The following is a 15,498-nucleotide window of genomic DNA, read 5'->3' on the forward strand; positions in this document are numbered from 1 at the left end:
AGAAGTAATATTAATTATGTGATTGTGAATTTGTGAATACTTAAATTATCTGACATGTGAAGTTGAGTTCTGCCAAAACCTAAGAAATGCATTTCCCTGTCTCCTTAACGACCACGATATTATAAAGATTTATATTTCAGTTTCTCAAATTAAGTTGATTTTTACCATTATATATAAAAATTATACTACTGATTTAGCTTTTATATCAATTTATATGGATTATGTCCTCAAAGTTTTTATGGAAAAACTGCAGGTATAACCCAATGTACTTCCAATTGCTCAGAAGTTAACTACACTATCCCAAGTAGTTAAACGCCTATCAAATAAACGCTCTCCTCATGTAGATGAGAAAAAAGACACAGAGGGCCTCAACCTGAAAAACACTAACACCATTACATTCCTTATTATATATAGAAAAACACAGAATACATATAGTCCATAGTATAGTTCAAACACAACTTAATATAAAATGAAACTGGAACCAAAAAAGCCAGATGCTCTTCAATGCTCTTTTTCTAACTCTTTGTTGTGTCCAGGAAGCTTCTCTTTGATCTTTTCCATCAACCCCTTCTTCTATCCCTCTTCTTCAGTCTTGCCATGACCGTGGTCTTCCTCTTTCTTCTCCTGAAGCTTTATCTTCTTCCTCATCGCTAGACTGCAAACACACCCATTTCATCAGATCAGATATATTCCTGTGAACTAATCAGTACATTCATTTCATCATATCCAAATGAACAAACTACTGACATTATAGAAAGTGGAAGAAAAAACATTCTTTTCATGAAGAACAATGAGAGCAATCTATCGTCAGTTACAGAAAATATAGGATGTACAGTATTTTATGCACAAAAAACAGTATATTAAGGAGTCATAGGCAACCAAAACTTACAGAGCTGGAAGAAGAGCTGTTAGATCGATGCAGCTTTGCCATGAGGCCCCCTTCCTGTTTCTTCTCCTCACCTTCGCCATGGAGCTTGCCCTCCTCCACGTGGCCATGAGACACCGGCACAGGGTGAGCCTCGCCTACGTGTCCCTGCTCATGCGGGGTCACACCCGCCACGTGTGGACCCACAGCACTGACATGCTGCTGATGTGTCTCCTCTTCTTTCTTCTTCCCAAACAAGCCGAACAGCCCGCGATCTTGATGCTTTCCTGCATTTTCTTCCGCCATTGCAAGAACAGAGTTTTCTCAAAACTACAAACACCACCAAAAGTAAATACAGGAATCTGAAGCGACAAAATGATATTGAGAAGCTGATAAAGTTGGTTGTAAAAGTAGTGGAGCGAGTGCCAATTTATAGGTTGAATGAGGCGCTTCGGACGCGGTTTACTGGTGCCGCAGGAATCATGCTCAACTGACGCGTGGTTTTTTATAAGTCGGTGAAATAAATCTCAACATTACGCGGATAAGACGTGGATGTGCCCACCAACATAGAGTTTTACCAGATCGATTAGGTACATAAAGTTGAATTAAATTTATTGATTTATGTTTCATAGATAGTGGTTCACAAGAATTTATTTGATGACATTCAAACTTAAATATAATACAAATTATCTTTGTCTATAGAAAATTAACAAAGCAAAAGAGCATAATAGTTTATAACCTGTCTTGTGACTCAAGAACGAAACATAGAATAAAACATCCAAAAAAGAAAACAATATTATTTTTAATTGACTACAATCTTATTAAACATTGTAAACCAAAATCAATGTTTCCTCTACTCTATCAAGACCCTTTTGACTCCCTTTAGCCTAATTGTCTTCTCATAGGATTTGAAGCCTCTCCTTCCCGACCAATCTCCCCCAACAAACTAATATATCTCCTTTCCTAGCATTACTATCTTGCCACCTTTAGGTATCATAGACTCTATTCCACTTTTTCTATGATGCTGAGACCTTGCAAGTGGATCAAAATCTTCCTCTGTGTTTTCTGTTCTATTGGTCTTTGACTCCTCCTTCTCCCCGTTTTTCTGATTCTTACTAGGCGACTTCCTCTTGCGCTTCCTTTTTGTAAATAATGAAAATTCTCCCCTTTCTTCCCTCTGTCAATTTCACGTGGGATCAGGGTCTCTTGCTCTACTCTTTCCATTGCACCAACCACTATCCTCCTATCTGATTGATGTCCTCCTCCTTTTCAACATAGATTGCTGCAAAACTTTGTCTTTCTGATAGTTTACTAACTGTGATACTCCTGCATTATTATCTCTCATGAGAATGAATGGTACATTTATCACTCATTGAATCTCGGTGTTGCTCACAAAGATTCATGTTTCATGAGTAGCAGTTCACAAGAACTCATCTCTCATGAGAATGAATAATACATTTAACACTCATTGCATCTAGGTGATGCTCATAGAGGTGAAACATTGAGCTTGCCCGAAAGATTACCTCATAGTTGAGTAATAGTGAAATTACTAGAAGTATGACATATGAATAAGAAAATGTTCAACTACAAATAACCCCACTTTATTATTTGATCCATAAATGACCCTACCCCCAACAACAAAACAATGGAGGACTTTTCCAAGGGTTGTCAACTTTATCAGAAAGGCCTTACATTTTGTATTTAAACATAAATAGACTCACTAGATGTGAAGGCAAATACATCTATAGTTTAGGTAAAGGTAGCTTAAATATCTTTGGTTGTTTTAATTGGAGATTTTATTTTATTAATTTCTTGGTAAGTAAATATATCTATAGTTGGACATTTTATTTTATTTTGTGAAGAATTGCACTCATCTTTTACAGTATTATTTTTGTGAGATTTTGCCAAGATCAAGGGCACAATAAAAAGTATAAAAATAGAGACAAAAGAATGACAAGAACAAACTGTATTCTCATCAATATGAAAATGATCAACTGGATTCACCAATACAATGAATATAGGCCTTCTTATATAGGCAAGGCCATATGGATGTACGAGCACACAATCATGACATGTGGCTCAATGAGAAACAAGGGTAGGTAAGAAATACTAGGGGTAGGTAGGAGAAATAATATAATATTCCACAAGAGGTGGATGGCCCACTGAATGTGGAGTGTAACAATAAAACAAGACCACAAAAGGTGGAATTTCTCCTACAAGCTCTATCCCTATGTGCACACTTCCCTAAGTGTCTCAAATCCAAACTATGAAGAAATGCATTATCCTAAGTTAACTTAAGTAAAGTGTAATAATATCCATAATGAATATTTATTTACACCAACACCCCCCCTTAAGTGCAACTTAGGGGAATGAAGACTCAAGTCAACAACGCAAGATGGGTCCCGGCTACTAGGCCATGATAGGTACCCATGTACAATATGCAAATGCAAGCAAAACCATGCAATGCAATCTCTCACAAATGGAGAAAAGGAGAAAACCCAGTGGGGAAAAACTCCCCCCCAAAAGAGAGATGAAAGTACAAAAGACTCTCAAAGAAGAAGGACAAAACCTCAAAGAGGAAAAAGTCCCCCCCATAAGAGAGGAAGGAGAAGTCAGCTGACCCCCCCTAATGACACATCCTGCACCCCCAAGAGAGCTCGCAACTGCTGGAACTTACTCTCAATGAAAGGTTTGGTGAATATGTCAGCAACCTACTCTGCTATAGGACAATATTGCAAATCAATGACCTGCTCCTGAATGAGCTCTCGGATATAGTGCATATGAATCTCGATGTGTTTGGTCCGCTGATGCTGGACCGGGTTCTTCAAGATTGCAATAGCACTCTGATTGTCGGAATGTAGAACTATCGGTCGTGAAGTGGTGAACCCAAACTTTGTGAGAATCTGTTGGAGCCAAATGGTCTCAGTCACTGCGTTAACAGCACCTCGATACTCATCCTCAATCAAAGAGAGAGCAATAGCATGTTGCTTCTTGCTCTACTAACAAATGGGGCCTGAACCAAGGTGAAAACTGTAACCGGAAGTAGAATTACGATCATCAAGATCGCCAGCCCAATGGGAGTCTGTGTAACCAACCAAGCGAAGTCCTGTGCCTGCTGCATAGTGAATCCCATAGTGATGTGTACACTGGATGTATTGAAGGATGCGTTTGGCGGATTTCAAATGAAGCTCATGTGGTTCCTGCATGAAGCAGGAAACCATGCCAACTGCAAATGAAATATAAGGGTGTGTATGGGTCAAGTAGATGAGACTACCCACAAGCTGACGATACAAAATGGCATCAACTGGTGGAGAAGAACACTGAGCCTCAAGCTTGACTCCTGAAAGAAAGAGAGTCGGTGTAGGCTTACAATCAGCCATATGAAAGTGTGCAAGTAGATCAAGAGCATACTTGGGCTATGATAGTGTAATCCCGGAAGGTGACTGTGAAATCTCTATCCCAAGAAAGTAGTGCCAAAGACCCAAGTTAGTCATAGAAAATTTGTCATGCAAAGCAGATTTGACCCTACTAATGATGGATGCAGTACTCCCTGTAATGATCAAATCATCAACATAGAGCACAAGTATCAAGTGAGAGTCATCCTGTTGCAAAATATAGACATTTGAATCAGAATGACACCTGGTGAACCCTACTAAGAGAAGAAAGGAATCCATCTTGGCATACCAAGCCCTGGGGGCCTGTGTAAGGCCATAGAGAGATTTCCTTAGTTTGCAAACCAAGGAAGTATCCTGGATGAAACCCCGCGGCTGCTCCATATAAATCTCCTCATCAAGGTCACCATGAAGAAAAGAACTCTTCACATCCATCTGATGTACATCCCAACCATGAGCTGCAGCAACAACAAGTGTCAAGCTAATGGATTTCATCTTGGCTATGGGTGCAAAGGTCTCAGTATAGTCAACACCTGCAACTTGAGAGAAACCTTTCGCAACAAGTCGAGCCCTATACTTATCCACACTACCATCCACAGCATACTTGGTCTGATAGATCCACTTACGTCGAACCATCTTTCTTCCCTTAGGGAGATGGACTAAATCCCATGTGTTGTACCTCATCAAGGAACTATACTCTTCCTCTATAGCTTGGTCCCACTCAGGAACCCTTGATGCTTCCCGAAATGTCTGTGGATCAGAAGCAGTAGCAATAAATGCATGTGGAAGATCCTAATGTTGTGATTGAGTTCTCTGTGTATCTGAAGCATCCCCAACAAGAGAACTCGTGGACTCAAGTGTCTGTCGAGCCCAACAAGGTCTAGGTGGATGTGGAGAACGAGTCTCCTCAACTACAAGTGGACCCTGTGGAGGTGTAACCCTATGAGTCAGAGTTGAAGGAGTCTCATCATCTGAATCACTAGCATCACTATCCACAATGGAGGAAGGTAGAGGAGGTAGAGAGGCTAAGCTAGGAGAGCTTTCCTCAAAGTGATTACTCCTCTTAATGAACACCTCATGTGTCTCAGGATCCATCAATCTATATGCCTTAATACCCTTAGGATATCCAACAAATATGCAAGGCCGACTCTGAGGTTCCAATGCCTTGCATTTCTGTGGAGGTGTGCGAGCCCATGCTGGACACCCAACGACTCTAAAATATCTCACAATTGGTTTCCTACCAGCCCAAGCCTCAAAAGGAGTAATACCTTGCAAAGCTTTATGAGGAACCCGATTCTGGATGTGTGTGGCACAACTGATAGCCTTTGCCCAAAAGGTGGGATCAAGAGAACGTGCATGAATCATATAGCTAGCCATTTCTTTGAGAGTTCTATTCTTTTGTTCTACAACTCCATTTTGTAGTGGAGAGTATGCTACAGAATGTTGAAGATCAATCCCATCAAATGTACAAAAATCCTCAAGTCTCTTGTTCACATATTCCCTTCCATTATCTGTACGAAGAATCTTCACCACTTTCCCAGATTGCTTCTCCACACAAGTCTTGAAGTCCTAAAATCTGTCAAATACTTAACTCTTATGAATGAGAAAGTAGACCCAAGTGAAGTGGAAGTAGTCATCAATGAAGGTGAGGACATAGCGGGTGATGGGATGGGGTTTGGGATAGACTAGCCTAGTCTATGCTCTTGGATCCTTTCCTTGGATCACCTGGTGTTCTCCACACACCCTAGGGTCTCTAGGACTTCCTTTTCTTGAGGAGTCCCCTAACCTTGCCCAATCCACCCACCAATGAGTTGCAATGTTTCTGCTAAGGTCTCACCTACTCATGAGACTCAAAACCCCTTACTATGGCTAATAAGGGCTAGGCTTGTTCTACACCTTCCAAGGTCTTAGCAAGGTTATATCAGGTCTAATTCATGGTCTTTCCACCCATTCATGTGCCCCCAAGAGGTTTCAAGCCATCAACACCTTATTGATTTCACTATTTTGTGTTTTTACTACAAAATAGGGCTACAAGAATTAGGACCAATTAGGCCTCCTACCCGGTCCTTTAGGGCTCCCTCTCACAAATGATGCACAAACAACCCAAACTCCCAAAATGGACTACCATTGATTTGGCAAGGGCTCAAGGATTTTCTAGGTTTTAGGCCTCCAAGTGGCCATACAGTGTCCTAGGTAGATTTTAAGGTTTTTAAGGGTTTTTAGGAGGGTTTTTAGGACCTACGAGGGACATAGTGCAGGTTTGTTGTTCTTGCCACCTTGTCTGGATTGGTGGAAGCTTCTCCTTCACCCCAATGGTACTTCACTAACCCCTCTCCAACTCCTCTAAATGGTTCTCTCTTCACTGACCAACCTTGCTCTCCAAGACCTCTGCAACTTAACCCCTCCTAGTCGGGCACTGTTCAGTCTCGCCTAGGATTGGGTCTCTTGATGGCCTCCCTGCATTTCCAAGGGCCCTGCTTTCCTTTCAGTATGCTACAAGGTCTTCACTCTCATTCCCCATGGTTTCATGGTGGTTCCACAATGGGGAATGGAGTTATGCAGCCATTTACACAATCCTGTCCAAAACTGGACAGTAAGAAGACAATTTTCAAAATATTTACAAACACATACAACCTACAAATAAAAACCTAATCTAATTTCTCATAATGAAATTATTTACACCATATAAGACACTCCACATATTTTTACGCACAAATCAATCCTTTAACCAGTTCGGTTGCTTCATTCAAACTGACTGGTAACCAAAATACAGTCACAGTCAGGTCTCTTTGCTAAGGCCGTACAATATCTGACATCCAACCCATTAACTTAGGGTTTGGAAATACTTATACTACCCATACCTCAGTTTGTGTGCCCATACTAGGGTTTTCCACACCAACCTAAAGAATTTGACATAATGGTGGAAAAGTTGCTTGACAACTTTTAAAAGTTGTCATGCAACTTTTGAGCAACTTTCCCAATGTTGCTTTTCATGACTCCTAGACCCACATTGGGCATACCTAAGGACACCACCATGCTATAAAGGACCCCTAAACATCTCCAAGGTACACATACCCTCAATTTTCAAGAAATCCTCAATCTTGACTTATAACCCTTAAGACCTCAATTAGGACCCTAACTAGGACCTATGAGCACATGGCTCAATATTTTATATACAAAGGTTTCAAAAGAAGCATAACACCAACAAAACAAGAAGGAGGGAGAGCTTTGAAGGGTGCTCCTGCACCATACTCCCCCTCTGCACACAACTAATAAATAGAAGAAGAGATGAGAGTCGGGTCTATGCCAAGTGTCTTGAACCTACTCTCTTCAGCCCAGGTAGCTTCAGACTCAGGCTGACCTGCCCACTTCACCAAGTGTTCCATGTAGACCTAGTGTCTAGTGGACTTCTTTACTCTGGATTCCAAGATCTCCTCTTCTATTGGCTTCTTCACCTATGGTAAGGCATTAACATCTAGGTCCTGCAGTACCTTGGCTTGATTCTCAGTCTGCCCTTCTATCTCACCCTTGTACATGATCAGATCAGCAACATTAAAGGCTAGTGATATAGCCAAATTTGAGGGTAGGTCAATCTTGTAAGCATTCTTACCATATTGTGACAGGATTCTACAAGGTCCTACCCTCCTCATTTGTAGTTTGGTAGGCTTACCACTTTGCATCCTAGCTTTGCTCAAATAGACCATCACATAGTCACCCACCTTAAACTGAACTTCTCTCATTTTCTCATCCATTTTTGCTTTCAGCTTTTGAGTGGATTCAAGGATGGCCTTCTTAACTTTCTCTTCAACTTCCTTGATGGTTTGAGTGAAGTCCTCTGCTTGCCCACTCTTCATTTCCAAACTACCAAGGTCTCTCAACTCACACACTCCCCTTGGATGTCTACCATACACAACCTCAAAAGGACTTTTACCAGTGGTCCTATTCACACTGTCATTATATGCATACTCTGCTTGAGGAATGATTAGGTCCCATGTCTGCCCATACTCCTTAGTTAAACACCTCAACAAGTTGCCTAACACCCTATTGATAACTTCAGTTTGACCATCTGTTTGTGGATGCTAAGCTGAGCTAAATGACAAGTTAGTTCCTAGTCTCCTCCATAATGTTTGCCAAAAATGACCCATGAACTTGCTGTCCCTATCTGAAACAATGCTTAAAGGGATTCCATGAATTCTAACAATCTCCTTAAAGAAGAGATGTGCAACATAGCTTGCATGATGTGTAGTCCTACATGGGATGAAATGGCTCATTTTGGAAAATCTATCTACTACCACATAGATGTTGTCCATACCTATTTTTGTCTTGGGAAGTCCTACTACAAAGTCCATGCTTATACATTCCCAAGGCCTATTTGGGGCTGGAAATGGTTGATAGAGACCAGCATTGCTTGATCCTCCTTTTTCTCTTTGACATACACCACATTGCTCCACATACCTCTTTACATCTCTTGGCAACTTTGGCCAATAGTAGTACCTATGTACCAAATCCAAGATTTTGTTGACTCCAAAGAGTCCACTTAAACTTCCATTGTGTTTCTCTTGGATTAGGTTTTCCCTCATGGATCCTCTGGGTACACATAACCGATTACCCTTGAACAAGAGACCATTTTGGAGAGTGTAATCTGTATACTCACCGTGGAAATGGTTATCAAACTCCTTGCAAACCTTGTAAGCTGATGAGAAGTCTTCATCTCCTTCATAGAGGTCCTTGAAACCTTCTATTCCTATGCTCTACAACTGTAGTTCTTGAACTGTCAACAACTTCCTACTTAATGCATCTACCACCTTATTAAGTTGCCCCTTCTTATGCTTGATGGTGATGGTGAAGGATTGGAGATATTCCATCCATTTCAAGTGCCTATTGCTAAGCTTCTCTTGAGTGTTAATATAACTCAATGCCTGGTTGTCTGTGAACACCACAAATTCCTTTGGGAGTAGGTAATGCCTCCATTTCTTTAAAGAATGCACTAATGCATACAACTCTAGGTCATAGGCTGAGTACTTCTTTGCTTCATTAAGCTTTTCACTAAAAAATGCCACAGGTCTTCCCTCTTGACTCAATACACCACCTACTGCAATTCCACTTGCATCACACTCCAATGTGAATAGCTTATCAAAAGTAGGTAGGAGAAGGATAGGTTTTGTGGCTACTTCTTGTTTCAACAATTGAAATGCTTTGTCAGCCTGCTCAGTCCATTTAAACTTAGTTTTAAGGCCTCCTTTAATGGTGTCAAGGATTGGTGCACATATGCCACTGAATTTCCTCACAAATTTCCTATAGAATTGAGCTAATCCATGGAAAATCCTTACCTCAATCCCTGTTCTAGGTACAGGCCAATTCAAGATTGCCTCCACTTTGCTTGGATCCATCTTCAAGGTTCCCTTAGACACCACAAATCCTAAGTAGACCAGCTCTTGCTTCAAGAAGTCACACTTCTCTAGGTTGATGGATAACTTCTCCTCATGCAACCTCTCTAAAACTAACCTCAGATGCTCAAGGTGCTCCTCTTTGGTTTTGCTATAGATGAGAATGTCATCTAGGTACACCACCACAAATCTGGCTATGAAGTCTTTCAACACCTCATTCATCAACCTCATGAAGGTGCTTGGGGCATTGGTAAGCCCAAATGGCATCACAAGCCATTCATACAATCCCTTTGTGGTCTTGAAAGCAATCTTCCACTCATCACCCTCCTTAATTCTTATATGGTGATAACCACTTTTAAGGTCCAACTTGGTAAAATACATAGCACCTCCTAGACAGTCCATCAAATCCTCTATTCTAGGAATAGGAAACCTATACCTTATGGTGATCCTATTGATTGCCCTTGAGTCAGTGCAAAGTCTCCACTTACCTCCTTTTTTGGATGCTAGCACTACCGGGACTGCACATGGGCTGATGCTCTTCTTAATCAGTCCTTGTTCCAATAACTCTTGCACTTGCCTTACTACCTCCTTGTTTTGATCAAGTGTGAAATTATATACAGCTTTTTTAGGTAGGTATGCTCGAGGAACAAAGTCTTTTTTATGGCTTATAGACCTTCTAGGTGGGAGTGTTGCAGGTGCTCCATCACTCACTATATTCTTATACTCTTGCAACATGTGTTTCACCTCCTTGGGTACATCTTCCTGCAACTTGTCTACTTCCTCCTTTGGTTTCACAAAGATGACACACTTCACTATCTGCTCCTCATGTAGCAAGTTTAAGAACTCTTTACCAGTAGCCATTAAGACACTAGGTGTTCTTGAAGTTCCCTCTTCATTCTCTGTCAAAGACTGGATCTTAAAGGTCTTGCTATCTTTCTTGAATGATATGGAGTTCTCCTCTCCATCATAGATCACCTTCCTATCAAATTGCCAGGGTCTTCCTAGCAGCAGATGACAGGGATCCATAGGCAACACATCACAAGGGATCTTATCCTTGTATCCTCCAATAGAAAACTCTACCCAAGTTTGTTCATTGACTAGCACACTCTGCTCATGATTCAACCATGTCACCTTGTATGGGTTAGTGTGGGGTATCCTTGTAAGTTTCAACTTTCTAACTGCCTCTTCTGATATTATGTTATCAGTCGACCTTGAATCAACTATCACCTTGCAAACTTTACCAAGGATCTTCCATCTCACCCTAAACAATGCTCTCCTATGCTTAGGTTCACTCTTGACAGGCTATCTTATCAAGACCCTATTGAACATCAGATTTTCTCCACTCTCTGATTCAATATGGTCCACCTCTGGTGTCTTTCTACTTGATGAGTCTTCATGTGCATAAGCAACCCTCTTTCCACTGTTTTATGAGGTAGGCTTGTCAGGGAATCTATATGTCAAGTGTCCCAATTGACCACAATTGTAACACTTCATAGTTGCAAAGTAGGAGTTACCTCTACCGATACCTCTACCCCTACTTGGACCACCTTGTGCACCTCTTCCTCTAGGATGTCCTTCTCTGAGACTAGTTTCACTGCCTTGCTTAGTTAACTTGGCTTCTCCTTGGTTTCTCTGCTCATTTTCTTTGCTTTGGTAACCACCTCGGTGATTCACTTGTTCTCTACCTCTACCTTTACCCCTGTTATTAGAGTCTCCTTTCCTTTTGTTCCTCTCTTCCACCTTAACAGCAAGCTGATGACATTTTTGAATAGTAGTAGGAGTCCATAGGCTTATCTCCTCTTGAATGTTTCACTTTAGGCCACTTAGATACCTAGCCATCTTAATAGATTCATCTTCTTGGACTTTGGATCTAAGACAAAGTTTTTGAAATTCTTCGGTGTAGGAGGTCACATCAAGGTCTTTTTTGCTTCAAACCCTATCTCTTCTTATGAAGTTGGACTTCATAATCCTCTGGTAAGTATTTCTCTTTGATCTTGCTCACCATGGCCTTCCAATTGGCAATAGGTATCTTCCCCATGCTAACTCTTTCTTCTTGTAGGTACTTCCACCATGTTAAAGTTGCTCCCCTTAATCTTCATTTGGAAACCTTAACCTTTTGAGCCTCTGTCACTCCTTCACACTCAAAGTGGTTTTCCATGCCCTCAATCCATTCCATAACAGTGTCAATGTCCATCCTTCCACTGAAATGTGGCAATCCTTCAAAAGCTTTGGTGTTCAAAGCCGTAATAGCCTTTACAAAAGGTTCTTCATTAAATAAGGGATCTGGTTTAGGAATAATGTCATTTAAGTCAATGGTTTTCTTGCCGGGTGAACTCACAATACTGGTTCCCACTTTTTGACCAACTTTGACACTTAGATGAACATTTTGCAAAAAACCTTCACTTTCCGACACCTATAACTTTTAAATCGTTAAGAATTTGAAGATGATGTAAACTAGTGATTTGTAACATCCTTTTTGTAGATTCTAAATAAAAAAATTTCAAATTTTTTTGAATAAAATTTTATTGATTTTTCCATCTCCCTCAAAAGTAGTTTTTTACAGGAAACAACAATTTTTAAGAGTGATGTGCATCCCGAAACTTATCTCTTTTAAATTTTGGTTTGTAACATCAGTACCCAGGGCATGCAGTTGGTTTGATAGTGATATGTTGAATATTTTTTATTTTATTAATTTTTGAAGTCCAACTAATTATAATTTAGATATAGGTGTACGTTTGAACACATAACTTGCTCTATATATATCAAAATTAAGTTTTATTTTTTTTTTTAGAAAGAAGACATCAATACCTAGGGCATAGATATTTTTCAGAATTTTTTTGAATTAGTTTGCTATTTTTCCCAATGCATTGAACAAAGAAGTTCATGTTCAGTGAAAAACCTACATTCATAAAAAATAAAATAAAAATATATTAATAAACTTAAATATATTAAAAATTATACTATTTGGAAAGCTTATAATAAGCACTAAATCCTTAAGAAAACAAAACTTCTAAATGAATTCATTTGACCCCTCAAAAGCCAATGTAAAATTGGTTTTTTATCAACATTTGATAGATGCAAAGGAGACTCCATTGCAAGTATGATTTAGAAGTAGAGAGGTTCTATCCAAGAAATTTTGATCTAAGAGCCTTTGATCTAACTCTCTTCAATTAATTACTTCAAATGGGACCTCTTAAAGCTTAAATAATTATATTTTCCAAAAAACATATGATTTCAGCAAAAATCAGGATGTACCAAAAAGTGGGAACCAGCTTTGTGAGTTCACCCTACCTCTATCTTTGGTGTCTTCACCCCAAGGTTCTTGTGTCCTCTGATCCACCACTTCCTACAGCTTATCCCTTATCTCACTCATATCTTCTTCAAGGAGTCTATTCTTCTCCTTCTATTCTTATACCTCCCTATCCATCTCTGCATTAGTGACCTTTCTGCTCTCCCGTACTGATTCACTAGTATATAGAAACATAAATAGTCCAACAAATCTTTAACTTTCTCTGATACCAATCTGATGGGATGAGGTAAGGGATAGACTAGCCTAGTCTATGCTCTTGGATCCTTTCCTTGGATCACCTTGTGTTCTCCACACACCCTAGGGTCTCTAGGACTTCCTTTGCTTGAGGAGTCCCCTGACCTTGCCCAATCCACCCACCAATGAGTTGCAATGTTTCTGCTAAGGTCTCACCTACTCATGAGACTCAAAACCCCTTACTATGGCTAATAAGGGCTAGGCTTGTTCTACACATTCCAAGGTCTTAGCAAGGTTATATTAGGTCTAATTCATGGTCTTTCCACCCATTCATGTGCCCCCAAGAGGTTTCAAGCCTTCAACCCCTTACTGATTTCACTATTTTGTGTTTTTACTACAAAATAGGGCTACAAGGATTAGGACCAATTAGGCCTCCTACACGGTCCTTTAGGGCTCCCTCTCACAAACGATGCACAAACAACCCAAACTCCCAAAATGAACTACCATTCATTTGGCAAGGGCTCAAGGATTTTCTAGGTTTTAGGGCTCCAAGTGGCCGTACAGTGCCCTAGGTAGATTTTAAGGTTTTTAAGGGTTTTTTGGAGGGTTTTTAGGACCTGACAGGGACACAGTGCAGGATTGATGTTCTTGCCACCTTGTATGCATTGGTGGAAGCTTCTCCTTCACACCAATGGTACTTCACTCACCCCTCTCCAACTCCTCCAAAGGATGCTCTCTTCACTAACCATCCTTGCTCTCCAAGACCTCTGCAACTTAACCCCTCCTAGTCGGGCACTGTTCAGTCTCGCCTAGGATTGGGTCTTTTGATGTCCTCCCTACATTTCCAAGGGCCCTGCTTGCTTTGAAATATGGTACAAGGTCTACACTCTCATTCCCCATGGTTTCATGGTGGTTCCACAATGGGGAGTGGAGTTATGCAACCAATTACACAATCATATCCAAAACTGGACAGAAAGAAAACAGTTTTCAAAATATTTACAAACACACACAACCTACAAATAAAAACCTAATCTAATTGCTCATAATGAAAGTATTTAAACCATAGAAGATGCTCTACACAATTTTACATGCAAATCAATCCTTTAACCAGTTCGTTTGCTTCATTCAAACTGACTGGTAACCAAAATACAGTCACAGTCAGGTCTCTTTGCTTAGGTCGTACAATATCTGACATCCAACCCATTAACTTAGGGTTTGGAAATACTTATACTACCCATAATTTGTTTTGTGTACCCATACTAGGGTTTTCTGTGCCAACCTAAAGAATTTGACACCATGGTGGAAAAGTTGCTTGACAACTTTTAAAAGTTGTCATGCAACTTTTGCAACTTTTGAGCAACTTTCCCAATGTTGCTTTTCATGACTCCTAGACCCACATTGGGCATACCTAAGGACACCACCATGCTATAAAGGACCCCTAAACACCTCCAAGGCACACATACCCTCAATTTTCAAGAAATCCTCAATCTTGACTTATAACCCTTAAGACCTCAATTAGGACCCTAACTAGGACCTATGAGCACATGGCTCATTATTTTATATACAAAAGCTTCAAAAGATGCATAACACCAACAAAACAAGAAGGAGGGAGAGCTTGGAAGGGTGCTCCTGCACCAGCGGGCCTTAGTAAATGAAGGTGCTGGAAATGGACCTGCTACATCGCTGTGAACAAGTTGAAGAACTTCCAAAGCTCTCCAAGCTTTCCCCTTATCAAACTTTTCCTTGGGATGCTTGCCCATGGAACAACTTGAATATACACCCTCTGAAAAACTGATTCAAGGTAGACCTATGACCATCTCTTTAGTGTTGAGCTGCTAAAGATAGCGGTAGTTAAGGTGACCAAACCCCTCATGCCATAGCTTACTTTCTGAATTTGAGTGAGTAAGCAAGGCCCTAGAAGGTGAACTTGGCACAAAGTGGGAGAATGAATAAATCCTTGAGTTGTCATTGACTTTTCTCACTGCTACCAAGGCATCATCATCAAGCTCCTTTACCACAACTGAATCTGGTGTAAACTCAACCTTTTTTCCATTCCCATAGTGAGTGATTTGGTAGATAGAGAGAAGGTTGGTAAGCAAGTTAGGAACATAAAAAACATTCTCAAATGTTCCATCATCCATGTCAACTAAACCTTTTCCTTCAACCTCTACTTGTGTATCATCACCTATGTAAATGTGAGGTACCTTAGATGGCTCCAATGAAGAAAAATGCTCCTTTGTAGAACCCATGTGATATGAGGCACCTGAGTCAAGTATCCACTGTTGTGAAGAACTTGTTGTAGCCACAAATGCTTGCCCTTTTCCCTTAAACTATAAGGAAGAGGAAGGAGATGAATCCTTCTTTGTGTAG

General features: G+C 40.4%; 1 protein-coding gene across 1 annotated transcript; it reads right to left on the minus strand.

Annotated features, from left to right (window-relative positions):
* Nucleotides 1–374: 374 nt before the first annotated feature.
* On the minus strand, nt 375–1,251 carry LOC131053135 (phosphoprotein ECPP44-like). Its single transcript, XM_059218611.1, has 2 exons — nt 890–1,251; nt 375–655 (listed from the first exon to the last, which is right to left on the minus strand). Exons 1-2 carry the CDS (start codon nt 1,169–1,171, stop codon nt 587–589), a joined length of 351 nt encoding a protein of 116 aa, XP_059074594.1. The 5' UTR covers nt 1,172–1,251; the 3' UTR covers nt 375–586.
* Nucleotides 1,252–15,498: the final 14,247 nt, after the last annotated feature.

Source organism: Cryptomeria japonica, chromosome 4 (assembly GCF_030272615.1).
Source record: "Cryptomeria japonica chromosome 4, Sugi_1.0, whole genome shotgun sequence".
Taxonomy (NCBI): domain Eukaryota; kingdom Viridiplantae; phylum Streptophyta; class Pinopsida; order Cupressales; family Cupressaceae; genus Cryptomeria; species Cryptomeria japonica.

Bases quoted from the DNA above. Each gene is read 5' to 3' on its own strand.
- LOC131053135 (XM_059218611.1), bottom strand. From the start codon at position 1,171: ATGGCGGAAGAAAATGCAGGAAAGCATCAAGATCGCGGGCTGTTCGGC. The intron at 656-889 runs GTAAGTTTTGGT...GTGTGTTTGCAG, and splicing joins ACAGCTCTTCTTCCAGCTCT to TCTAGCGATGAGGAAGAAGA.